The sequence below is a fragment of the Clinocottus analis genome, unplaced genomic scaffold (genome assembly GCF_023055335.1).
Source record: "Clinocottus analis isolate CAN_PGR_092001 unplaced genomic scaffold, fCliAna1.0.p SCAF_24, whole genome shotgun sequence".
In the NCBI taxonomy this organism is placed as follows: Eukaryota; Metazoa; Chordata; class Actinopteri; order Perciformes; family Cottidae; genus Clinocottus; species Clinocottus analis.
Window position 1 is genome coordinate 5,625,126 of NW_027175976.1, and position 26,878 is coordinate 5,652,003.

Consider the following 26,878-nt stretch of genomic DNA (forward strand, 5'->3'; position numbering starts at 1 on the left):
TTATAGGTTACCCTCAGATTACACAAGATACAAGCTGTCTATTTACTACATGTGATTATTGTCTAAATGATACTCCAAAAGCCACAGAGAGAGAAAATACAGCATATTAATGAATGCACGTAAATGTTCTTTGAACAGGGTTATGTATATATACATCTATATCAATATATAGATGTATATATGTATATATATATATATATATATATATATATATATATATATATATATATATATATAATTTAATCTATTCAAAATTATTGTACGAGGTGACAAAAGTTTATCATGTATTTTATTTAGAAAATTTAAACCGGATATAGTCGTAGTTGCTGTAGCAACTTTGACGCTGGTGTTCCAGCAGAACCCGCCGAAAACGTCTCCAGGAAACAGAGGCTGGACAAATAGATAAAAACATCCCCCCCAAACAAAGCATTATAATTTGTAGTTCTGACCCTTCTGACCTCTCCGATACAAACCACGTTTACAAACTAATGCATTCATTATTTTACATATTATGTATGCGTCAATAATTCATAAAATATATCTGAAAAGATTATTTAAACTCTGCTAATTTGCAGTTGTCTACTTAAGAATTGGACTTGTTGAATATATCAAATGAAAAAGTTGCGTCACAATAGTTAAAATGTGTTATTAGACTGCACGAGATTTATTTTAAATGAATTCAGCACTGTCTGAGTGGACAGCACCAGTTGGGTGTCCCACATCTGGACAACACCCCAAACACACACACACACACACACACACACACACACACACGCACGCACGCACGGACACACACACACACACACACACACACACACACACACACACACACACACACAATGTAAATAAGCACTGTTCACTCGTTGCATTTTGATCAGTTTAATTAAAATAATTGTTAGTCTTGTGTGGCAGCCACAAGGAAACACATCAATTAACTGAAACATTGGATCAATTACGCAACAAAAAAAAACAACAAAAAAAAACACTACAGTGCGCATGCGCCCACCTAGAGTCGGCGCCGCCACCTGGTTTCTCGTGACGTAGTGAGAGAAAAGCTTCTTTGGCCGCGGCGCGAGACAAGCAGATTATTAGTCCACGCGCAGAGGCTGAGAGCGAGAGACAGTCACTCGTGTTTCCTCCTGGTGTGAGAGGAGGAGCAGCCTGTCTGAGCCTGCAGGAACAAACTCCTCCAGCTCCTAGTAAAGCCTCCGTCCCCGGAGGTGAGTTGAGCTTTACAATTGTTTGCAGCAGCTTTTGTCGGACCGAGCCCTTTTTTTCGCCAGGAAGAAGAGAAGGGAGTAAAAAGTCATGGACACAGGAGGAGAATTAAAGAGAAGTTAGCAGCAACTCCAGTAAAGTCACCTTTGGGAAAGAAACAAACAGGAGTCCTCGAGAAGTGTCCGGAGAGGAAGAGGAACAGGATGGGGATGGATTTCAGCACTCTGCGGAACCTCATCAGCAGATATGTGAGTTGTTATTACGCGTGTACTCTCGGCTTTTAAAAAAACAATACTTTGTATTATAATTGCTTTCAAATTCGGACTCATCCAGATTAAATTACACACGCAAAAGGGAGTGGAAATAATCTCGTTGGGAAACGATTGGGAAACTGACTCTAGAAAACACCTTCGACATGAATCATTGTTGTGTCTTAAAATGTTTATTTACACATACACATCAATTTAAAGAGTTCAAAACCCCGTCCAAATATTTATGTTTTTATTGGTTTTATAGTGGATTACCTATTTACCAATCGTCATAACAGTCACCTTGGTGTGTCGTAAAACTATTACAATATTCTTAGAAGTGCTATTTGGGGGTTTGTTGATAACTACTATGAGATTTGGCAGATGTAAATATTTCCAACTATTATTTAGCATCTACAGATATTCATTTAAATATTGTAGCTCGTCATGTTCAAACACACCCGCATTCAGTCAAACAAATCAGAATGGTGCTCAGATAAATGAAAGGAGGAGTCACAGCAGCAGTTATCAGTTGTGAGGCAGGATGTTCATGACAGAACATGCAAAGAGACGTACACAGACAACAATTATCAAGTCATGGAACAGAAGGTTAAATCATGTGGGGGAGGATATGTCTCTATAATATCCGTGTGAACAGATCAATCTGTGGACAAACATGTAGTCTGGAAACACAAACCTTCCTCAAATGTATAAACTCACAATTATATTTCACAACTATAAAACTGATCTGCAAATACACAAACAAACTCCACAAATATCTGTGAATACATTCAAATTATTTACAAATGCATGATAAAAGTGTGTGTGAACATCTTCGTCACGTTGACAGCTTTCAAATACATTATAATGTATTCACATATATTTTTTAATGTGTTTGCATATTTGGATTTGCAGACCGATTTCATATTTACAAAATAACTTTCCGAGTTTACAAATGATTTACTTTGGCGCCATGTTCACATCAGCTGCGTTCAAACTTGTTTAGCATCAGATAAAAATGACTGTGTTGGAGATTCGCTGAACTCATATTCGCTCGCGTCTTCTCCCAGTTGAATCATACTACAAATGGAAACATGAATTATGTAATCCAGTTGTTTTCCCCCTTCTGGTCCAATCGATACTCAGCAGTGGAGCAGCCGGCCCATAAGAGTTGCATTAGGCTCCGCGGTAATGTGTTCCACAATAATCCAAACGGAGCAAACCCCGCTCGCAGGAGAGCCGGCGAGGTCTAAGCCCCGGCTCCACGCTCAGCCGGGGCTTAGACACAGTCTCCCAACTGTTGCAAATGGCTGATTAGATCAAATCCCGGCCGCGTGGAGGGCGAAATGGAGCTTTATCGTAAGAAACATGCCTGTGACTGGGAGGATGTGGGATGCTGATGAGGTCTGCTGCTGTAATTGATCTGGATAACTGCTTTAGACAAATGGGTTTGGGTTAAAGTGATTGCACTGCTGCAGCAAAAAAAAACAACAACAACCCGGATGTAAAGAGACCGCTGAATGCTTAAGATGAGGCTTAGGAACATTTATCTGGTTGTCAATACCAGTACTTTATGAAATATGGGTCAATAACAGGAGACAGCGTTGAGATGCAGGGTCCAGATGACCACATCTGTAAATGAAGCCAATTAGAGATGCATTCTTTATTCAAAGGCATAATGTCTCCATTTGCTCTGCTCCAACGCGCATGTAGAAGTTATTTTTTGAACCAGAACTAAAGGAAAAATGGCACGCGACGAGAGTTCGTTTGATGCAGTTGATTTAAAACGGCGTCCTTGTCGCTTTGAGCATGTTGAGATTTGATCTTTTATCAGGACACAGACAAAGAGATGAAGCAGATGTGATTCACATCGCACACATGACCTGCAGCGATGCGTTTCCAGGTAATTGCCCATTAACTGGACACTTAACAGACTAGAAACAGTATGTTATGTTCACAAGATGTCAAACAATCAGAGGGGACACGGTGCGCCTCAGAAATGTGTTTTTATCTGTTTAGAAAGTGTCATTCTCGTCATTGTCAGTGTGCAGGAGGTGTACATGTTTCCAGAGACTCACGGAGCTGAAACGATTCGTCCATTAATAAAATATTATTGAATTACGGGGGAAATTATTTGACACTCGATTCATCTTTGACGTTATTTTTCAAGCCAAATCGATATCAAGGCGATGATGAGCCGATTAATCGCCAGTGAAGACATTTCTTAGTTGCTGCCCCAGACCCTCACCTTTTTTTTTAAAATATGCATTTAATTACACAATCACCGATGTGAAAGCATTCTTTAATTCGCCCGATGTCTTCATGAACTCATGACTCTCATAAAAGGTCGGCCAGTTGAAGCGTCGCCGGGTGACTTTGTGTCTCCGATGGAGGGAGAAGGCGGAGGATGTTACGTAAGCCCTCGGCTATCTTTGAGAGTGTGAGGAGTCGTAATGGTTGTGGCTGTCGCTGCTCTCCGGGCTGAGCGGGAACAAAATGTAATCACAGTGACAAGTAGGAGCACTGAGACCTGGTGTACGAGTACTGTACTTACTCGCACTCTTCTGCTCTTCTCGGGGTACCTTTAGGCTCTCAAAGTTTTAGAAAGCACAATTTATCAGGCTGCAATATAGACAAAGTGTTCTTGTTCTTGCTTTTCTCACAATATAACCATTTGCTTCCATCATCTGAGTCCTTTTTTTTTAATCAAGCTTATTTATTTGTTACCTTCAATCATATAAAAAAAGAAATCAAATAAGTTTCATTTCTCAGATATCCTGGTTTCCTATGTCTTTCATTTCTTCACGTGACAAACCCAGCGTACGTCTCTTTTTCGCCCTTGAGTGGCTCTTCACTCGCCACCTATTTATTTTAGGAAGAGGAAGCCAGCTCATCACATTGACACACATACCGGCTCCTTTCAAAACAACACAGCACAAATGCGGTGTTACTGGTTTCCTGGTGGTTGCATATGTGCTTAACAAGTTCGCCGTTGGTTCCACCAGCCCCTGGTTGTTTACGCTTTCCGGTCGTTAAACAGCACTTAAAGCTGTCAGGTGAAAATAATCTGTCTGCTGCTTGTTAAAAATGACTGTTGAGCTTTTTTTTTTTTTTTTGCATTTGTATCATTTTCTCTTGTTCATATAAAAGAGGATGAAATCTAGATAGTTAGAAGGTAATGGCATCTGAATTGCAATCAATGATTTAATAATGCAGAATGAACAGTTGCAGTATCGCTCGCAGCCGTGAGTGAAACGAGTATTTGTTTGGTGTCTGTGTGGCGCTGAGTCACGAGCCGGGCCGCATTCCTCTGCTGCTGAGGAATCTGTGTTCCTGGACAGGAAGTGAGTCTCCTGTCTCTCCGCCTGACTTCCTGCCTCCACATGGTGGATTAAAGGGTTACTGGTGTTCACTATACCCTCGCACACTTAATCCTTATTACAGCTATCACTTATCTCCTCCTGCCTGTTTTCCACCTGCTGCATTTTCTAATTGGCACGTGGACGCGTGTTAGCTGGTCTGTGCATGCGAGGCAGGAATAACCGCCCGGAGTCGGGGGCCGGTGACCATACGGTCGTCTCCGCGGCGCTCCCGGTAAGCGAGCCGGTGGAATTCAGTAGTAGCAGGTGACGCAGAGGGCAGCGGATCATATGAACTCCCGGCTCTGTCTGGTTGTCAATAATTCATAAGCAGACTGGCTGATAATGTGGGCTGACGTCTGTGTAGCTACTTATGGGGTCATCGTACAGCGTGCGTGTGTGTGTGTGTGCGTGTGTGCATGTGTGTGTGTGTGTGTGTGTGTCACAGGTTTAATTAGTAGCCACAGTGTACTAAAAGCAACGATGTGCTGTAAAAGTCAAATAATGAAACAATCTGGCAGCACTTTGATCCAGGAAGGATTTTTGTCATTTGGTGACTCTTCTGATGCACTTGTCACCCAAAACAAGCAAAATAAACTTCCCACGAACAATGTATTTATCTCTAAACATAATAATAATAATAATAATCGTGAATAACCCAATACTATTCAAGTAGCCAAATCACTTCAAGTCTCAATAGTCGTGGCAAATATTGATTTAAAAAACCATAGCATGAGTCTCTTGATGCGTTTGTACACGTTCTTTCTTATGACTCAGTGAAAAAGGTGTTTTATTCGAAAGGATATCAATATTGTTGCGGTATAGTGGCGTTTGAAGCTTTTGTGTGTGTGTGTGTGTGTGTGTGTGTGTGTGTGTGTGTGTGTGTGTACCAACAGTGGCAGGTTTCCTCTCAGCCTCCTGCTAATCATTTAACACCTGGACGTCCATACTGCCCACAATCCACAAAGTGCAGCAGGGTTAACCTCTTTACCTGCAGGATTTACTGCTCTCACTAAGCCACTCGGTCTCTGGATTGTTCCACTGCTCGACTGGCTGCTGCTTCACTGTCAGTCACATTTAGTACAGTATATATAATGCTTATTTGCATCTATAAACATGTTCTGTAAATATATATACACAACGTATCGGGGTTATTTATTGAGAACACTTGCGTTTGATATCATTGTAGGTTGAAAATCTTTAGCTTTTTGGGCTGCCGGTGAAACAAAATAGTAGTTATTTTAAATATTTTTCAAATATATTCTTGTTATATAAAGTTCCCAACCTTTTGTTTGACTTTGGAAGAAAAAGCGTTAAAATCCAGCCAATGTCGTGTTGTTAGTTTGTCTTTTCCTTTTCTGAAGCGGCTTTTTAAAGCGTCCAATCTGCTGATACATACGTTCCTGTATTATTGCTTCTTAAAAGCGGTAAACTCCTCCTCACTTGGCCCAAACGGTACCGGCTGAGGAGCGTGAGCTCCATTAAGGGCTTGTCTCGGTGTCGTTGCGGTAACATTAACGGTGTATTACAGCCTATTGAACAAGCGGACAGATGATGGATGGGCCCGGGTTAATGGTGCATGGAGGCAGATCCAGAACGAGTGAGAGAGCTGTTGGAAGTTGGGTCATCATAATAACTTTGCTCTGGGTTGCCCGGTGAAAGTGCTGAGAGGTGCAGGTACACCTTAATGTTCTCCTCTCTGAGCGAGTGATGGCTGGTCGACTCCCCCCGGCCCTCATGTCAGAGAGAGAGAGAGAGGGAGGAAGAGAGGACGAGAGGGGAAGGGAGTGTACCCCCGCCCCCCTCTCCTCCCGCTCTTCCTAAATGCTGACGGTGCACTCTTCCTTTCAGCCCCAACTCTTGAGACACCAGCATCATTATAGAACTATGGATTATCTGGATTATTGGTTTGTAGGGAAGCAGAATTTACTTTTTCCCATCTTGCAAGAAATTGATGGCTTCTGGTTAACCTCGTCCCCATTAGTCCCATTAAGAGTTTGACGCACATCTGTCCGTAATACAGCAGTAGTGACTGGCGAGCAGCTCATTTGGTGTTGTCTTTGTGATGGAACTCACCCGGGGAGAAATGTGCGGCCTTTGGAGCTGATTGGCGTTTGCTTCGGTGCGTCAGACAAACGTCTGGTTCAGGTTCAACGATACCGCCTCACGCTTCAGTTGGCGCGACGCCGAAGTGAAGTCGTATCCGTCTTGTGCTGTTTGCTTCGTCCTCTCCCTGACTTTGTTTCGTATCCGTGCTGCCTCTGCCTTCTCTCACTGTGTGTGAGTGTGTGTGTGTGTGTGTGTGTGTGTGTGTGTGTGTTCATCCTGATTCTAGCGAAGTGATGAGACTGTGTCATCGGTTGATGCAGGACTTCAAAATGCACCACTACTTTCAGTTCTGCTGGATGGACAAATTGGATTTGATCTTGTTACATGCAAAATTGAACAAAAGGTGAAGTCAAACTGTGATCATTTCAAGCTTTTATTGATGGTTCTGCTTTCAAATACAGGAAGTGTATTAAATCAGTTTATTTCTGTGTAACCCCTCTTTAAGTTTTGATTTTGGCTGTTAAAGAAGTATAGTCTGCTGTCTTCTCTGTAACTTCTGCAAAAATACAAGTTTTGAGATCCTTTACATCCACACAAAATGGAAAGCTGACCACATGTCGTTAGAGGATTGATTCATCTTTGTTTGCATGTATCTTTGTTTTCTTTGAATAATACTGACGTTTGAGTGCGTTTTGAGCTAATTTCCTTCACAGAATATGGAGCTCCTGAAGCAGAGTTAAAAGCTTTTCAATGGCATCCAAAGGGAGCACTTGTGAAGCCACTTATGCAGCAGGCTGTAGCGCAACAACGTATAAAAGATCCTCTTCCTGAATGTGCATTTGTTGCCAGGCGACAAGCTACAAACCTGTGTTTATTATTTCCTGGAAGCGGCAGATGATGCATGGCGGGGAATAGCATGCGAATGTAAGCTGCCGAGCGCCGCAGTGATTCCCGTAGCCGAACAACTCGCGCACATGAAACGACATTGATTATTCTGTCATGTTATCGATGCACTTTGGCAGCCGCCGTGAAGGAGACGACTGCGATCCTCCCTCGCACACCGGCAGGCTGCCCGAGCAGAGCAGCGCCAAGTGATATAATACAGAGATCACACAGATCACTGCGCCTGGAAATGTCTCTTATAGAATTGAGATGGCATGTTGTCACATTAGAGCCGCAGTGTCCTTCATCTGCGCTTCATAGATGTATTCAATTGAGGTTTCCACATGACTAGATGATGACGAGACTACTGTTATTCAATCTGGAAGTTTGGGTCGAAACGTTGTCAGTGTTCTGCAGTATGTGATGGATATGAGGACAAAGGCTCCCGCTGTTTTAACCGGCAGTACGCTGGAAGGGATTCTCGAAAAAAAAAAGAAAGGCCGCTGAGAATTTGGTGGCAGAAACTGCACAAACAGGGAAAAAAAATCCAAAGATAATATTTATATAATGGAACTATGGTCGAGTAGATCTCCATTACACAAAGTTAACCCAAATGACAACACGGCATCCTTTTTAAATGTGCTTTGTGTAGCATTTTAATATGAATAAATCATCGGCGCATTAATATTTGAGCGTAATTGGCACATGAACGAAAGAGGCCACCGGGAAACTTGCAACCCAGCAGTCCTGTTTCTACCGTGAGGTTGGACGAGGCACTAAATCTGCAGGATGGATTGATTGACCTTGTTGCATGTTGCTCTCACTTTTAAAAGTAGGACCCGCACCACAGTAGCTGCTGCTGTGGTGCAGGAGAGTAAATATCCTGCACCGATTGAACTCCTGCCAGTGTGTTGCTTCCTGTTTTCGAAATATTTAAAGGTGCAAAACTTTTGTTGCCGTAAAGTAAACTCCCCTCTGAAGTTATAAGTGGTCTGAAAGATCCACACACAGTAAATTCAACTGCAGCAGCAGCGTCTTGTAAATACCTGAGGTCAGCACTGGTGGCAGGAGTGGAGTGGATGCGGGGCCCTCTGGCTCTCTTCCAGGATGTGTGCATTGCAAAGTGCATTTGTGTATATTTTAACTGCAGTCTGCTCGGTGAAGGATTTCACGTTGTCTTGTGTGCAATAAAGATTTTCTTGCAGCGGTGTGACACAGAGTGCATTTAATCGCGATGTAAATAAAAGCCTTCAGTCACAGACGATAAAGAAAGGTGTTGCTGGAGTTATCTGCTGCACGTCTTTGAACTTTAACCGCTTTGAGGGTCTCACTTCCACTTCTGGAAATCCATTCCCACCGTGGGGCTCGGCCCTCGTCACGTGACGGCTCTCACGAGGGCCCCATGATGCCGTTTGGTTCCCCTCGTCCCTCTGATTCGTCCTGTGATCTCCACCCTCCCGCTGAGATGTGTAATCACACCGGTTGCCAAGCAGTTTCAGGGACCGGGGGGGATTAAAATAAACCGAGTTGCAGTCTGCGCGTCGTCGCTGTCGGGACCGTTCGTCTCGTGGTTGTCGGGGAGATAATGAAGAACAAACTGACCATCTAGTAATTTTCTCCTCTCCTGCACCCTCTCTCACACTGAGTTGTGTTGGTCTCCCGAGGTGACACCGAAGGGCAGCAGGATTCATGGGGACATGTGACCGTGAGCCATTGGGACCAGAACGGGGGGCAGCGAGGCTCAACTGAGAACCCGACAGAGCAAATTGAACTCGGATGAAGGGGAATAAACTAAAAGCAGCACAAAGCAGAGGACGCATCGGTGTTTAGCATGACGTCAGTGCCGAATAATGTAACGGCATAGACAACAGATAAGACAAGAACAGTAAGAGATAGTACAAATATAATCGGGAGGAGAAAAAATGAATGAATTAATACAAAGAAACGCTTAATCGCTGTCTGTGGATCGTAACCCAGAAGGCTCATGGTTTCCATAAGTCCTGTTCCACTTGTTGGAAGACGAGACTTTGAACTTCACATGCTGTGGGAACACAATGAGGAATGCATGAAAAAATGTTTCACAGCTTTCGGCCACTTTATGAAGGAGAATCAATTAATTGAATAAACAAGAAATTATAGGCGGAGTAATTGATGATTGATGCCATTTTTTTTTTGCAGCTGGAATTTGTGATTTGAGATGCTTGCAGACTCAGCCTTTATTTATTTATTTGTGTATATATATTTTCGGTGTTTGTCTGTCAAGTGAACTAATGATTACCGGCAACACAAACTGTGTAATGCTCCACTGAGCAGCCGTGTCCCAACAGGACAGACATTAGACATTAGGGAAGACCGATAAGTGCTGCCATTAACGAGAAGGAGAGGGGCGTTTGAAAAGTTTGGAAATAAACACATCGGAGGGAGATTGAAAAAATTAAAAGCATTCTGGTGCTTGTGTCTGAGCTCGTCGGAGACAATAGGCAGCATTGCTTTCCAGCAGGAAGTGAAAGCACTGAAAGAGGGATGTAAAACACGCGCACGGCGCTCCACCAGCAGCTAATGGGACGTCACCAGAGGAAAACAGAAAAGCCCCATGAACACAACGGACTCGCTGAATGAAGGTTGTTCCTAATAATATGAATGCATTACAGCTTCTTCCCATAAGTGCTTTCTGGATGAGTCAAGTCAGTTAAAAACACACATTTAAAATATGAAAGAAGAATCTTTTTCTACTACTAGTGTACTATCAATCTAACTAATTGCAGCTTCTGTGCACACGGAGCATTTGTTTTGAGTTAATTGATAGTTTAGAAAAAAGTTATTATTCAGACTGTATCATGCAGGAAAAATCTTTTTCTGTATCTACTGAATATTTTATATTTACACTTCAGGACGCCTGTGAAAGCTGAGTGGTGTGATTCAGGAGCAGAGTTGGGGTTATTTAAAGCGAGCCGGGTGTCCACAGATCAATGCAGTCACTTAGTGTGACCCGGGTGCACCAACAGAGGCATGGAAGAGCTTGCCGAGGGAAATCGCTTTGTTCCAGATGCATTTACACTTCATTTTCTGTACCACTTATTTTTTAATTCGGTTTGGAATTGGTTGTATTCCTTTTCACGAGGACGTCCAAAGATAGTCAACACCATGTTTGTTTGTTTGATTAGTTTTTAACGCTGGGGAGAAGTAGTCCGAGTCTGACTGTTTTCCATGTGTAGGGTGAATCATTGGCATTTAGCTGAATAATGACGCACAAAGAGCAAAGATTAAAACGGCTTCCTGTTGTGTCGAATTTGTAGAAATAATTGCACAGACTCAAAAGTGCCGTCCATCTCAGCTTCCAACGGGTTCCAACACGGGAACTTACTGACTCCCTACAGCACTGAAAGCTTCCACGTTGGTGCTTTCTCCTCTGCTTTCTCATGTGACCTGAATGCAGCATTAGGTGAAGTCATGGGGGAACCATGTGACCATCAGCAGCCCTCCCCTCCAGCCCCTCCCTCTCACATGCGCTCAGCAGCAGACACAATGAAGCGAGTATGAACAGCGTGCGAGTTGATTCCCCCCCGACATCCGAAGAATGGCCGCGCTTATCCACAGGAACTCCACAACGGCGCTCTTCTCTCCCGCTCGGAGGAGCGGCACAGTGGATCCACTATCGGCCCGTCGGCCGCCATCATTGAGGGCAGTAACAAGCGATGCCGCCAGTAGCTTTGAGTGGAGAGGCGTATTGATGCTGCTAAAGAGGTTCTCCAAGTAAATACCTCCAGTATGTTGTAATTGTGTGCGATTTTGAGTTATCGAAGTGGTAGAAGTTGAATCTGGAGCTAGAAGTCATGCAGTGTGGCGACGCAGGCGCATCGTTCCTGTTCCCTACTGAGATCTGCTCTGTGCGAACCAGGCTAATGAAGTTCTCTGTATAGCTGACAGAAGGTCAAAAGGTCGCTCCTCTCCCAGCTTCAATAGTTTGACAAAGAGGGCGAGCAGTGATTCAGCGAGGCGGGCCCGCTCCTGTGGGAGTGGTGTGTGTGTGTGGAGGTGAGATAAAAATAAAAAAAAACCACACATCTGTGAGACGGTGCCGTGATGTTTCGGAGTTTCCGGACATGGCTCTGCAGACGTGATTAAACTTTAAGAAAAGTGCGTCGGCGCCTCCGAGAAATACTAAAAGCAAAGGCTGCAGGAATCGCGCTCACCAAGTGCTCTTTAATAATAGATAATAGTATTTACGCTGTTTGTGACGCGCTCACACAGCGGCCTGCTGACCCACATAGCTAATGGCAGCAGGTGAGTATCTATGTGGGAGGGGCTCCAGAGAGTCGGCGGCCCTGCTGTTGATGCTCAGACATTTCTCCTGAAATGAAGCCCCGTTTGATTTGGAGAAGATGCCAAGCGGGTCCAAAGCGACCCACGACACTGATCACTGCGTCGCTACCGGCGCCTGTCGTCCTGATTTTTTAAAATCCAAACAGTCACACAGTCCCTGCAACCGCCACGCCCACATCCTGCAGCTTGAACTGAAGATAGCGCAGGGAAAGCCGAGCTGCGCAAACATATCGGCAGTAACAGGAGGAGCAGGAAGCTGAAGTGTTGATGTGTGTCGAGTCGTGCGGAAAAGGAGGAAGAGGAGGATCTGTAGTGGTTGTAAAAGAAAAAAGAAGTGATACCAACTACAGCAGCTATTGCAAATATTACAGTAGCACTACAGCAAGAAGTGATCGTAAGTTACTTTACACTAAATGTATCAGTAGCGTTAATAATATGAATGGTAGTAGTTCAGTGACAATACACACAATATGCTTTATTTAAATCTGTCGTCGAACAAACTGCTGGTCTCTCTCTCTCTCTCTCTCTCTCTCTCTCTGTCTCTCTCTCTCTCTCCCTCCTTCAGCTATGTGGGCTTGTAAAGACATGCATGTGCAGAGTTATGATAATATCAACACACACACACACACACACACACACACACACACACACACACACACACACACACACACACGTACCACCAGTACAAATGCTCACTCCTAAAGTCTGACTTGTTCTGATAAACGCCAGCAGTGCTCTCATGTGATCTGTGTGTGTGTGTGTGTGTGTGTGTGTGTGTGTGTGTGTGTGTGCGTGTGTTTCCCCCACACACACAGTAGCATCGCTTTGAAGGGTGTAACGTGCACCTTTTTTTTTTTTTATTAAATGAAACCCGGAGAGACTTCAAAAGTTGAAACCAGACTGACGGCCTTCATAAAAACATAGTGAGGTTCCAATAGTGGGGAAAAAAAGGAAATGTCAATCGTAGATTTTCTTTTTTCACCTTCACATGAATTTTTCATTCAGGCTGAATTTAAGAAAATGTAACCGGAGAATTCTGATTGGCTGCTGATCCCCGAAGGCTCCTCCGTGGGCACCTTTCATCTGCCTTTTTGTCTGACCCTTCACCTTCTTCCTGGACCCTCCGGCTCAAAGCGCTCCGCCGGCAGCGTGAACGCACCGTTGCGGTTGAAGGTTGCCGGCTGGCGCTTGAGGGAGAACGACGAGCGTTCATCATGAACGCGTTTGGTCTGACTGCCGGCCCGCGTGAGGCTGAGCGCCATGGTGACAGATGGGGAGCGCGGCTGGCATCTTAATCCGTGATTCAGGTGGCGCGCACACGGACATCAGGATGTTCATCCCAACGCGCACAAATGCATCTTTAATCCTCCGCGTCCTCTCTGGCAGTGTGCACCGCAGCAGTGATTCACCACAAGATCGCCACGTGCATTTTGCGTCTGCGTCGGCGGCTATTTTCAACCCGCCCCGGTGCCGCTTTTAAACTTCTGGAGTCCGTCGGGAGAAGCTGCGAAGAAAGTGGTGACGCTCAGCTGTTCTACATCCTGAGAAGAAACAGAGAGGGCTGCCACGATCCCCACACCCCTGCATTTATTTACCACTTTAGCCGCGTTAGCCCAAGTGTGATCTCAAGAGCAGAAGTCAACAAGCACACACACACACACACACACACACACACACACACAGAGTATATGTCTGTATTTAATGCCTAATGATTTAGTGAAGGGTTTCTCTTATCTCCGCAGCTCAGTGGCAGCAGAGGGATAATACACGCTCCTGCAGCTCGTGTCCATGTGTCCCAATCATGTTTGCACATGCAACCCTGATGTGTGACACAGTATTTAGATGTGGACGTGTGTGAGGGATATTTGTGTGTGTGTGTGTTTGTGTGTGTGTGTGTGTGTGTGTATGCCTGCGGTATCGGAGAGAGCAGGTTGTCGGCGGCGGCTTTCGTCAGGACTTATTTTCAGCGACGCCTGTTGCAGCGGGAGATAAAACACTTTGGTCATCAGTCGAACAACAGCTCAGCTTTTAAAGCTGACAATAGTTTTTGTGTGTGTGTGTGTGTGTGTGCGTCTGTGTGTGTGTGTTGCAGTGATTCCTTCTTCCTGCTCACAGTTTTCTGTAAATGTTATCTTTCCTTGCCAGGCATCGTGCAGCAGCAACAACTACAGTTTTTGCAGAGACTGAACACTATTTAGATTTTACACGAGACAGAGTTCACCCACAAAAAACTGTTTCACATATCTTCTGATGTACGTGATGGTTTGTGTTGCTTTGCCTCGGCAATGTTGTTGATCCAAGACACACATGACATCCATGTGTGTCTTGGATGTGTGTCTTGGTCGTGTTATCATGTGTGATAATGTTTTTTGAATGGAAGTATCTGTCATCGCCCGGCTGTGGAAACACATTTCCTGCCTCGAATCTTGCCGTCTCATCGAAAAGGGGGAGTTTGGAGGATGCCTTCAAAGTTTTCTGTGCGTCTTTGATCAGGACGGCATCTCTTTTTCAGTGGACTAACATCTTAGCAACATCAGTGCTGCTTTTCCTTGAACTCCATGTGATGCTCCACATCAACTATCGCTCTCTTGTGTGTCTTTTCTTGTTCTGAGCCTTTGTGTCGTCTGGTGGGTCGGATGGCAGTTAAGGGGGTGGGCAGCTGCTTCTTTCAGGAAGTGGGAGTGTGTGTGTGTGTGTGTGTGTGTGTGTGTGTGTGTGTGTGTGTGTGTGTGTGTGTGTGGGGGTGTGTGGGTGTGTGGGTGAGTCCAGCTCTTCCTGTTTACAAAACGGTCTTCTGTTCCTGATCACTGTGGTGCTTCAGTTTCTGGATCTGTAAGGCTGCCTTCAGGCCCTGTGGGAATAATTAGTGTTATTTTTAAAACGTTTCAATGAACATTCTGGCCATTAAATGTGATGCGCTGCAAAGGAAGCATATGATTTCAAATCTAACAGAGAAACTGAAATGGAAACATATGGACTAGGAACACAAACAGCACAGGCTCAGTTCATTACACACGTATTTAAGTTAAAGTTCACTTGTTTATATTCTAGACCAAAACAATAATGATTGAAAAAAATTAAAAATTAGTGTCTGTTTCCTGAGAGTTACAATCCCATTTTGCTTCACCCTTGTCTCTCTTTATTTGAGAGTGTTAGTCATCGTTCACATAGAGTGGAGTCTATAAAAAAATGTCTCCTCGCACAAAGACATGAAGATCTTCAGGAGGTGGACGTCACTTTGAGCTTTCGGCAAAAACTCCAAAATACAGAGTTAAATGAAAAGAGTGAAAATGTAGTCTTGTATAAAAAGACAATTTTGACGTAACATAGGATGTAATGCATTTTAAAATAACCTTCAAAGTGTTACTTTCACTTCTATAAAACACCACGAGTCCTCTGTGCACCTGTTTGTACACACACACCTACACACACACACACACACACACACACACACACACACACACACACACACACACACACACACACACACACACACAGTCCACAAGAAGAATCGCAGTCTGCTGGTCTAAATATATCCTGTGGACCAGCAGTGACTACAGAGGTAACATTCTGTGTCATTGTTCCTGCTCTCATACATGTTTGATGTTGCAAGGTACATTTGCTTGTGTGTGTGTGTGTGTCTGTGTCTGTGTCTGTGTGTGTGTGATCCCTGCGCTTTCTACTAATGTGGCTTAAAGGAAAATGGATGTGGGTGCTGAGTGGGACAAACAGAAACAAAGCCAGCGAGCTCTCTCCATCCCGCTCTCCTCACCACAAATGTTTCCCTTCCAACTATAAATACACCCTGAAACCCGCCGCGTCCTGTAACGTGAAACGCAGCTAAAAGTGATTATCAAGCTCCAGAATAGCCCAAAGTCTCCCGTTACATCCAAGCGGCTGAAGGCCCGAGCGGTTTTATTTTATAAGCCGTGCTTTTATTTTGCGAAGATGCTGTTTTATTTGATTAGAGACTGAGAGGCTTTCATATAAAAAGCCTGAATCCGGATGAAAGCTAAACGTAATCGATAGGCGAGCGGTCGTCTGCTTAGAGTCCATCCAGGTTGTGGTGAGCGATGGAGAGGGAAGAGGTGAGAAAACCAATAAAGCTGCATTAGGGATAAAAATGGAAGAGAGGAGGCCCACAGATTCTCAGTCTGTGCACTAAACTTGGCAAAGTTTTGATCTCCATGGCAAAATGTTGACACAGCCGGCACAAAAGTGATGACATCATCGTCATCGTCAACAACTATTAAAAAACAAACACATCGAGAAGTCAATTATTTTATGGCAAATCATGAATAATACTAATAAAGATAATCTTTGTACTGTTTTATGAATACGGCACTGAATTAAAAGACTATCAAATAATTATATTATTATTATTATTACTAATATAATTGCCTTTTAGAACATTAGTGCTGCAGCTTACTGACAAATAATTTAAAAAAAAATCTATTGTTTTGTTAATCGTCACTCTAATTAGTTCTGTCACAATAATGATAGCTTTTAAGCTCTAAGAATATTCAGTCTTGCTAATTGGAAAGTGTAAAAACCTTCAAATATCCTAAATATCTGAATCATTACCAAGAGAGAACCTCACAACCAAAGAAAATTGTACGATGAGTCATGAATTAATCGTCATGAATTAAGTAATTATCCGGCTAACGAGCTCATAGCAGTTGCTAGCATCTCCATAACGTGTGTTTCTGTCTATATTTATGGCTCGTACGCAGACGACTAACAGGAAGCGGGAAACGTGTTGGGGGAAGCAGACGGAGCCGGCAGGTGGGAGAGAAGAGGAGGAACAATAACACAGCGCTGGCAAGCTCTCCATGCGCTCTGATATTCATCTCCTCCTTCACACGAAATCAGATAGCACTCGGTTCGTAAGAGGCCTCGCAGATGTGATGGATCTGATGTTGGGTCAGTGTCGAGACCGCATCGATACCGGCCTTCAAAAAGGCAAAAAGAGGGCAGAGAAGAACACATAGATGAATACGTTTACAACACATTTCTATTCCGGTGTCATTTCCCCTTCGCTCCATAAATAGCTGGAGGTCACGCGCTACAAATAGCTCTCCATCTTAAACAGAGTAATCTCATATCAGTGAGTTAACCCGTCCCTGTGTGTGTGTGTGTGTGTGTGTGTGTGTGTGTGTATGTGTGTGTGTGTGTGTGAGAGAGAGACGGCGAGTGTGTAGAAACTGGGCCATGCAGCCCCCTTGACACACTCATCTCATTCACCAGCCGCAGATTACTGTCACCTCTCGTTAGCCCGTGTGTGTGTGTGTGTGCGCGCATGTGTGTGTCTGTGTGTGTGTAGACAACTATTTAGTGGCGAATCAAACGGCTGTAGCCGGGTTCATTCGTTGCGATTGACGGCTGCCGTCGGAGATTTGTAGGAAAGGTTTTGATGGCTGACGGAGCGAGACGTCACAGGGAGAGGATGAGGATGAGGTGTGTGTGTGCAGTTCAAAGTGACCGGCTGCTTAAAGATGGCTGCGGCCGGCCGGGAAAAAGAAAAGTCCTCCGGACGAGGTTCAACCCGCCCTGCTGACCGTTGTCATTTCTAAACATTGTACCCACTTATTTGTGTAGACATTTTCCATTTTAGCCCATAACAACTGTTTGTTTTTTTCAACATTCCTTGCATTGAGCAAATTCCCAGGAGTGTGTGAATCCAGGACAAGTTCAAACTTGCCTAAAAAATACCTGCAGCTCAAATAACTCAGATTAAACTGGAGTATTGGAATCCCACACTGGCTTCTCCAGTCTAATTTAAATGAGTTATTGTTGAAATAACTGTCTGTCATATCGTGGAAACCGCTTTCAGGTGTCTGTGTGCGTCTGCGTGTGGTAATGTGTATGTGTGTGTGCATGTGTGTGTGTGTGTGTAATCTGCATTCCAGTCTGAGTCACATGGAGGTCTGTGTATCCGTGAAAACAAAAGCTCTCATTCACAGAGCAGAAGTTACTCATTCATCCTGACTCTGTGTAAACGTCTGTTTCAGTGCCACACAGTGTCCTGTTATCAGTGCGTTGGAGTGTGTTGATTGTGGAGGCCCGTCATACATTTACCTGGTTAAACGTATGCGTCGCCCGCCGACCCACACTGAATACACCTCACGACGTAACGTCCAACATGAAGCGTGATCTTCTGCTCCCCCTCCGCAGTGCGCTGGTGAGGAGAACTGGGTGGACAGCAGGACGATTTACATCGGACACAAGGAGCCTCCTTCAGGGACGGAGGCCTTCATACAGCAAAGATTCCCCGACAACAGAATCGTCTCCTCCAAGGTCAGCGAGGGCGCACAACGATCAAAAACACTGAAATAAAATAGCAAAGCATGTGGCGCGAGTGAGTTATTCTGGGTAACGGGACACAGTTAGGAAAGAGTGGATAATGGGACTCTCTCAACATCTAAATTATTAAATCTAATCTGCTCAGCCTCTTTAGTCGCCGGTCTATATATATATATATATATATATATATATATATATATATATATATATATATATATATATATATCAAATATCTAATTCATTTGGCACACACATTGTCATTGTGTTGCGTCATCCTGAGTGTGTTTCTTGAGCTGGAAATCAGATTTGTGTTGTTGTGACTGAACTGTCTCGTGTCTTCCAGTACACATTTTGGAACTTCGTCCCCAAGAATATGTTCGAGCAGTTCAGGAGAGTCGCCAACTTCTACTTCCTCATCATATTTCTGGTTCAGGTAAACCTCCTACATTTAATCACAGGCGTTTTTAAACGTGTCTTTCCGCTGCTTTTGTTTCTGCAAAGTACATTTCGACATTCATGATGTCGTTACATTATTTGTGGTTCATGCATTTTGAATTATTGATCTTATTCCGATGCAAATACAGCTGTTTTACTCGTTTTGGTAACACAGCTCTCAAATAGAAACTATCAAAAAAATCCTTTAATTAAATCTCTGATTTCATGTCTGTATTATGAGTGGCCTGTTATTTTGCACCAAACAAGTACAAAACCTGCAAAACAATTAAGAATACAAATAATACAACTTTCACGTAATCCTCTTTACATGAAGAAAACAACTTTTATCTAACGTATTTAAAATAAATAGTATTATTCTTCTTATTGTCTCCCTGTAGAGGCCTTTACAGGCCATCATTTATTTAGCTGTATTACATTAAATCCATGTCTACCGTTGAACCCTCCCTTTCTGTGTGTGTGTGTGTGTGTGTGTGTACAGTTGATCATCGACACTCCCACCAGTCCCATCACCAGCGGGCTGCCGCTCTTCTTCGTCATCACCGTCACCGCCATCAAACAGGTGAGACCCGGAGGCTTCTCAGCACCTCTTTGATTTCCTCCTCGCCGCGACACCGTCACACCTCCACCCTCTGTGTCCCTCTCCGTCAGGGCTACGAGGACTGGTTGAGGCACAAAGCCGACAACTCTGTCAACCAGTGTCCCGTCCACGTGGTGCAGCACGGGAAAGTCGTCCGCAAGCAAAGTCGCAAGCTCCGGGTACGTTTGTGTGTCACGTGACATCTCACTCCAGGTGGAGTGCGTGTTAGTGCATTTGTTTTATTGGCTTATGTCGGCTCATGTCCTACAACTAAGCTGTGTGTGTGTGTGTGTGTGTGTGTGTGTTGGGGGGGGGGGGGGGGCATTTGACAGCGACTCAGCCTTTATAATCTGTTATATAAATATATGTTAAAATACCAGATGCACAGCATCGAATGTCCCGTGAGAGAACAAAGGTTTGCGACTGTTGGCTGAACTTGAGAGGCTTTCATGCGGCGAGGCAGGAGGTTAGCTTGTTAGGCGAGCTGCTTTAGCAATACTAACGGGATGAACGACATCCTTGAAGACGCGACATTTAGGAGCTCCAGACGCGGCGTAACTGTAACTCAATTAGCAATGAGACGCCTCTCCTCTGTCTGTGTCTCAGGTTGGAGACGTCGTCTTCATTAAAGAAAATGAGACTTTTCCCTGCGACCTCATCCTTCTGTCGACATCTCGAGATGACGGGACTTGCTTCGTGACTACGGCCAGTCTGGATGGAGAGAGCAGCCACAAGGTGTGTACAATGTGTGTCTGTGTGTGTGTGTGTGTGTGTATTAATGTACAGACCGGTCAGCTGACTTTATCCAAACCCCGAATCCTACTTCATTCAAGTCCCGCTCTCTCTTCTGCAGACATACCATGCGGTTCAGGACACCAAAGCTTACAACACTGAGATGGAGGTGGACTCCATCCACGCTACTATTGAATGTGAACAACCGCAGCCGGACCTGTACAAGTGAGTACGACACACACACGCACACGCCTGGAAAACACAGATGCATGTGTGAAACATGTCTTCTTTCCCGTTCCGTCTTCCCGACACAGATTTGTGGGCCGGATCAACATCTACATGGACAACGAGCCAGTGGCCAGGTACTGTTTCACAGTAGTATGATCATTTTTTACAAGTAATAGTATTTAGTCACAGCTCTCTCACACAGTCAGTTCAGTGGAGAAATGTTGAAAATTATATATTTTTTCCGATGGCTGAGTATAACTGATACTTTTATTTGAAGACATTCTGAATTTCAGATTTTTCCATACGGAAAATGGTTGTATTTTGTTACTTTTCTGTTCTTTTGAGTCAAAACGTGTCTCTAAATTAGTTTGAATCAGTTTCTTATCACGTGTGTCCCTGAGCTGGGGCGTAGTTAGAGCTGCAACCCTTTCAAAATAAGAGCGATCAAACGGTGCAACAATGAGCTGTTGTCTGTTTTTCAGGCCGTTAGGGTCAGAGAACCTGCTGCTCCGAGGAGCCACACTGAAGAACACGGAGCACATCTACGGTATTATCACATGAAATAAACTAATAAGCCACCATATGAGCTTTCAGCCGCTTCTTCCTTTCCCTCCCTCGGCAGATGGAGTTTGCTCGGTTGCCTTAAATTGAAATATGGAAACTCGATCCGCTGACGAAGACACTACATGCGATTGAATACTCGAGAACAATCGAGTAAAAGGACACTGAGTCAAAGAGTAAACGTTTCTGTCTTCCTCCCCGTCCAGCGGTTGCCATCTACACCGGTATGGAAACCAAGATGGCTCTCAACTACCAGTCCAAGACTCAGAAACGGTCCGCAGTGGAAAAGTAGGCTCTCGCTCTCGCTTTCTTTCTCACATGCGTATCATGAATCTGTAAAGGTTATCATTCATATTTTTTACCCAGCCATCTCTTCCCTGTGTTGCTCTGACTGGATCGCTCTCCTTCCATCTGGTGTTGACATGCGTCTTGCATCCAGATGGCTTGTAGATAGGACTGACTGGAGGTGGATTACATTTACACTTGGCAACAGTTTGGGCCTGATTAACTCGTTGGAATTGCATTTGTCTTCCTTTTGCCAAAATGGACTTGGCTCTGAGTAAACGTTGCGTGGTACAATCAAATCCCTCGTGCCTGGTTTTCTATCTATGAGATATTTGTTGTGTTAATGCGCTCACACATTTCTCCCTCTGCAGGTCCATGAACGCCTACCTGGTGGTCTACCTGTGCATCCTCATCGGCAAGGCGCTCATCAACACGGTGCTGAAATACGCGTGGCAGGCCGACGCCAACAGAGACGAGCCCTGGTACAACGACAGGACGGAGACGGAGAGACAGAGACACATCGTGAGTCTGTTCGTGAGGATCCCTCAATCTGGACTCCAAAAAAATAGATCTCTTCGTCCCCTCTTTACCTTCTCCGCCTCCTCCTCCTCAGGTGATCAGGGCGTTCACCGACTTCCTGGCCTTCATGGTGCTGTTCAACTACATCATCCCAGTCTCCATGTACGTCACCGTGGAGATGCAGAAGTTCCTGGGCTCCTATTTCATCATGTGGGACGACGAGATGTTCGACGAGGAGCTGGGCGAGCGAGCCGTGGTCAACACGTCGGACCTGAACGAGGAGCTGGGGCAGGTAGGGAAGAGCGCCTGGAGCAAGGATGCAGAGAGGTCACGTGGGGGGGGGGCGTGTCCCGCTGTAACTGGTATCCCGCCCTCCTCTCAGGTGGAGTATGTGTTCACAGACAAGACGGGGACTCTGACGGAGAACAACATGGAGTTCATCGAGTGCTGTGTGGACGGACACGTTTATGTACCGAATGTGATCTGTAACGGACAGGTAAAGACCCGCCCGAGCTGTATTGTCATGCGTTAATGTGTTTTTAGAGCTTTTTCTGGACCTTTTAACTGCGTCTCACAATGTTGGTTTATTGTAACAACAACAAAAAAGCTCCATCTTATATCAGTTATTCCTGTTGGTGCTCTGTGATCCACTGTTTTCCATTAATGTTTTGCAAACCTGTCATACGTACTTTACACGTGTGGCTCTGCTTTTATGTGTATGTTCTTACTCCTATCCCTCTAGTCGTGAAGTTGTGACTATATTATCGTATTACATACTATATTTTAGACGCATTTCATTTAAATGTACTCTTTTGTGTTTTTGCTAGGTGATGCCGGGTGCAACCAGTATGGACATGATCGACACATCACCAGGTCCTGGGGCCAGGGTGAGCATAGCCTTAGGTGTGAGTGTATTCACGTGGGTGTGTGTCTTTGTTTGTGTGTGAGGGTAACACTATGTCGTCCGTCCTCCGCAGGAGCACGAGGAGCTGTTTTTCCGGGCGCTGTGTTTGTGCCACACGGTGCAGGTGAAGGAGGAGGAGACGGTGGACGGGATCAAGCAGGGCATCCACCAGGGCAAGTCCACCTCCTTCTACATCTCCTCCTCTCCGGACGAGGTGGCGTTGGTGGAGGGCATGAAGAGGTGGAGCACACACACACACACACACACACACACACACACGGCCAGTGATAATCAGACTTTGACGTTGTGATCAAACCCATCTACACACACATAAGACATTAAAAAACATCCAGTTTTTCTCTCACATACACACGTTAAGTTCTGTCACTCCAATTCAAATACTGGTGCTCTGCTCTGTGCCTCAGACTCGGTTTCACATATCTCAGACTGAAAGACAGCCACATGGAGATCCTGAACAGGGAGGATGAGATTGAGAGGTGAGTGTGTGTCCCTTTAGGACAATGTTGTTCATCTCTTTCAGCCTCTGCAGCAGTTCTTCCATCAGCTTTCCATTGTTTTAATTACAGCGCGTATCGTACTTCTAATTATTGTTCTGTATGTAATTGTTATTTTAATTTGAAAACACACTCGTGATGAGATCCATCTTGACCATTTTGAACCCAGAAACTCAGTGATGTGAGTGTATTCAGAGCCGCGATGCAGGTCGATCTGATGTGCGTGTGTGTTATTGTAATATTATGTCACCACTGCAACGAGTGGGTACGAGTGTAAATTTAGAACAGCGGTGAACGGACATGATTGTCGGGTGAATGTGGCTTCAGCTTTCAAACTGATGATCATGGATGTTTTAGTTAATTTATTGGATTTTTACATGTTTATGCAAAAGATTTAAGGATACTTGTACGTTTGTTTTATTTTTCCTAGGTTTCAGCTGCTGGAGGTTTTGACATTCGACTCCGTCAGGCGGAGGATGAGCGTCATTGTCAGGTCCAGCACAGGTAACGCGCTTCAAGCTGCACATGCGCACGTTTAAGGTTCATGAATACGGTTTCTTTCTCACACACTTCTTTTCTGCCTCTCTGTGCAGGAGAGCTCTACCTGTTCTGTAAAGGTGCAGACTCCGCCATCTTCCCCAGGGTCATATCGGGCAAGGTGGAGCAGATCAGAGCTCGGGTGGAGCACAATGCAGTGGTGAGCAAACACACACACACACACACACACACACACACACACACACAATGCCAGTGATAATCAGACTTTTAAATTGTGATCAAACCCATCTGCACACACATAAGACATTAAAAAACAGATTCCTGGAAAGTATTTCTCTCTTGGAACATTATTCCCATGATTCATCTTGTGTGAGAGCTCCGTGGGTGGGCGACCACAGTGGTTTCCATGGTTACCGCAGGAAACATGGCCCACTTTCATTGAGCCATCGAAGGTCCGACGTGGCTCTTCACAAAAGATGACATGGCGGTCAGCTGTTGGACGTTGCAGCTGAGTAACACGCGTTTCTGCTCAGTACAGGGTTACAGGTCATCAAATAGAGAAAGAATCACAAGGTTTCATTGGGCGAGTCGTCAACATATTATCATCTTTATACACACACACATATATGAGTGTCCAACATGCAGGAAATACCAATTGATGAAGAAGAAGAAGAAGAAGAAGGAGAAGGGAAGTGCACATGTTAGCTGTAAACTGCTTCCAAATGGACCGATACATATGACGGGTTGATTGAAACAGAATACAAGTGTCTGTGTGGGAGGTTTGTAGTTCAGCATGCCCTTTTAAGATGAATTACATAAATACTTCGCTATATATTCATGGTAGGAACAGACAGCTCTGCAGCATGTGGGCGTTGTGCTGATGAGGATCAAATGGAAAGAGCAGTCGCTGCCCACACACCTCACACTCGCATCAAGAGCCCAAAGTCTCTCAAGTGATAGTATCTGTTGATTCTTCCTTGATATCCCAGTCTCACCCCGTTTGCCTCCCTTCCTCTCCTCCAGGAGGGTCTGAGGACGCTCTGCGTCGCCTACCGGCCTCTGAGTCCCGAGCAGTACCAGGAGGTCTGCCGCCTGCTGAACGGGGCCAAGCTGGCACTCCAGGACCGAGACAAGCGACTGGCCGAGGCCTACGACATCATCGAGAAAGACCTGATACTGCTGGGAGCAACAGCTGTGGAGGACCGGTAGACGATCTCTTTTACATTGTGCCGCTTGTTCTATAGAAACTCAGTCTATTATAACCAGCACGCCTGCCCTTTTTTTTTTGGAGCAATTACAATTACAGTGCAGGCTTCAAAGGGATTATTAACATGAGTCAGCTCATCCTGTGCAGGAAGAAGCAGAATTAAAATGATTAGTATTGTTATACTGTTGATTTGATCTCCTAATGAATACTTCCAGATCACTGAAATGTTCTCTTTCTCTGTCCGTCCTTCACGACAGGCTCCAGGAAAAAGCGGCAGACACCATTGAGTCCCTCCACAAGGCCGGTATGAAGGTGTGGGTGCTGACCGGCGACAAGATGGAGACGGCGGCTGCAACCTGCTACGCCAGCAAGCTGTTTCACCGCAACACCCAGATCCTGGAGCTCACCACCAAGCGCACGGAGGAGCAGAGCCTTCACGACGTCCTGTTTGACCTGAGCAGGACCGTGCTGAGGCAGCACGGAGGCATGACCAGGGACTCCTTCTCTGGGTGAGGGGTCCACTGAGAAACACCCAGGAGCTGAGTTCTACTAAAAAAAACAACCGCCTTGCTGTGTCGCATTTTTCTGGTCTGTTTGTCCAGACGGTGGCGTCGCCGTTCTGTATTTGACGGTTCTTCTGTTTGTCCAGTTTATCAGGCGACTGCACCGACTATGGTCTGATCATCGATGGAGCCACCCTCTCTGCTGTGATGAGGCCCGCCCAGGAGGACTCCAGCTCGGGGAACTACAAGGAGATCTTCCTGGAAATCTGCCGCAACTGCAGCGCCGTGCTCTGCTGTCGGATGGCGCCGCTCCAGAAAGCCCAGGTACAAAGACCCGCGTTCCCTTTCGACGCTCTTCTCCGTCTTTATTGAAATGTAAGCGACGCTTTGTGCTGACCTGCAAAGGAGTTTCAAAAAAAAGGCGATATCCTCTTTCTCGTATTTCTAGATCGTGAAGCTGATCAAAGCCTCCAGGGAGCACCCGATCACGCTGGCCATCGGAGACGGAGCAAACGACGTCAGCATGATCCTGGAGGCCCACGTTGGCATCGGTTTGTACCCCGACATCGTCCACTCCGCACTACGAAACTAACATGCTTCATCCACGTGGAAGTCAGCGCCTTCACCTCACGTGTGTGTAATGTGTCCTTTATGCGCGTCTCAAGGCATCATGGGTAAGGAGGGCCGTCAGGCGGTGAGGAACAGCGACTACGCCATCCCAAAGTTCAAACACCTCAAGAAGATGCTGCTCGTCCACGGACACTATTACTACATACGCATCTCTGAACTCGTGCAATACTTCTTCTACAAGGTAGTCCGTTTGTATATTACGTATACTTTTAGATTATGACTACTTCAGGGTAGTTTGATTGTAAGGCTGTCGTTCGGTTATGATGTTCTAACTGAGTTAACTACTAGAACTTTTGCACATGCACATTTATGACTGTAGGAATAGCTAGATTTATCTCTTTTTTAACTTCTGTCTGCAAGCCTCAGCAAAAACTTAAAAGAAACAAAACACTTTGACTCAGGAAGACAACTCCTAACCTTCTGCCTGCATTGATCTCCTTTGTTTTCTTTCCTTTCCCAGAATGTCTGTTTCATCTTCCCCCAGTTCCTCTACCAGTTCTTCTGTGGCTTCTCACAACAGGTAGGTGCACAAATACACGACATAAACAATCCTAAGGCGTAAAATAATGCTTCGTGCTCTCCGCCCGTCTCCCCAGCCGCTGTACGACACGGCCTACTTGACTCTGTACAACATCAGCTTCACCTCGCTGCCCATCCTGCTCTACAGTCTCATCGAGCAGCACATTCACATGGACATCCTGAGGAAGGACCCGTCTCTCTACAGGTTACTGCCGTTATCTCATCTGTGATGCGGAACGGTTACCCGCTGCTCTTTTCTTAATCTGCTGACTTCCTGTCCATCGCTGCGGCATCCTGAGGATTATCGACCTCCTCCAGAGATGACCCCCAACAAACACAGTGGACCGAGACCTCATAAGCAA

At 45.1% G+C, this 26,878-nt stretch overlaps 1 protein-coding gene across 2 annotated transcripts in view; it reads left to right on the plus strand.

Annotated features, from left to right (window-relative positions):
* Nucleotides 1-1,156: 1,156 nt before the first annotated feature.
* Nucleotides 1,157-26,878, plus strand: part of atp11a (ATPase phospholipid transporting 11A) — a 36,003-nt gene continuing 10,281 nt past the window's right edge. For both annotated transcript variants that reach the window (XM_068590403.1, XM_068590402.1), the window contains exons 1-25: nucleotides 1,157-1,466; nucleotides 18,254-18,376; nucleotides 18,726-18,815; nucleotides 19,317-19,397; nucleotides 19,487-19,594; nucleotides 20,022-20,150; nucleotides 20,269-20,372; nucleotides 20,462-20,509; nucleotides 20,858-20,922; nucleotides 21,143-21,224; nucleotides 21,593-21,743; nucleotides 21,835-22,032; nucleotides 22,123-22,236; nucleotides 22,568-22,627; nucleotides 22,718-22,884; nucleotides 23,070-23,141; nucleotides 23,590-23,663; nucleotides 23,753-23,856; nucleotides 24,681-24,862; nucleotides 25,122-25,373; nucleotides 25,514-25,691; nucleotides 25,816-25,918; nucleotides 26,033-26,178; nucleotides 26,458-26,517; nucleotides 26,594-26,721. In XM_068590403.1, the coding sequence (XP_068446504.1) occupies nucleotides 1,422-1,466; nucleotides 18,254-18,376; nucleotides 18,726-18,815; nucleotides 19,317-19,397; nucleotides 19,487-19,594; nucleotides 20,022-20,150; nucleotides 20,269-20,372; nucleotides 20,462-20,509; nucleotides 20,858-20,922; nucleotides 21,143-21,224; nucleotides 21,593-21,743; nucleotides 21,835-22,032; nucleotides 22,123-22,236; nucleotides 22,568-22,627; nucleotides 22,718-22,884; nucleotides 23,070-23,141; nucleotides 23,590-23,663; nucleotides 23,753-23,856; nucleotides 24,681-24,862; nucleotides 25,122-25,373; nucleotides 25,514-25,691; nucleotides 25,816-25,918; nucleotides 26,033-26,178; nucleotides 26,458-26,517; nucleotides 26,594-26,721 (2,864 nt within the window). In that variant the 5' untranslated portion in view covers nucleotides 1,157-1,421. The remainder of the gene's footprint in view (nucleotides 1,467-18,253; nucleotides 18,377-18,725; nucleotides 18,816-19,316; nucleotides 19,398-19,486; nucleotides 19,595-20,021; nucleotides 20,151-20,268; nucleotides 20,373-20,461; nucleotides 20,510-20,857; nucleotides 20,923-21,142; nucleotides 21,225-21,592; nucleotides 21,744-21,834; nucleotides 22,033-22,122; nucleotides 22,237-22,567; nucleotides 22,628-22,717; nucleotides 22,885-23,069; nucleotides 23,142-23,589; nucleotides 23,664-23,752; nucleotides 23,857-24,680; nucleotides 24,863-25,121; nucleotides 25,374-25,513; nucleotides 25,692-25,815; nucleotides 25,919-26,032; nucleotides 26,179-26,457; nucleotides 26,518-26,593; nucleotides 26,722-26,878) is intronic.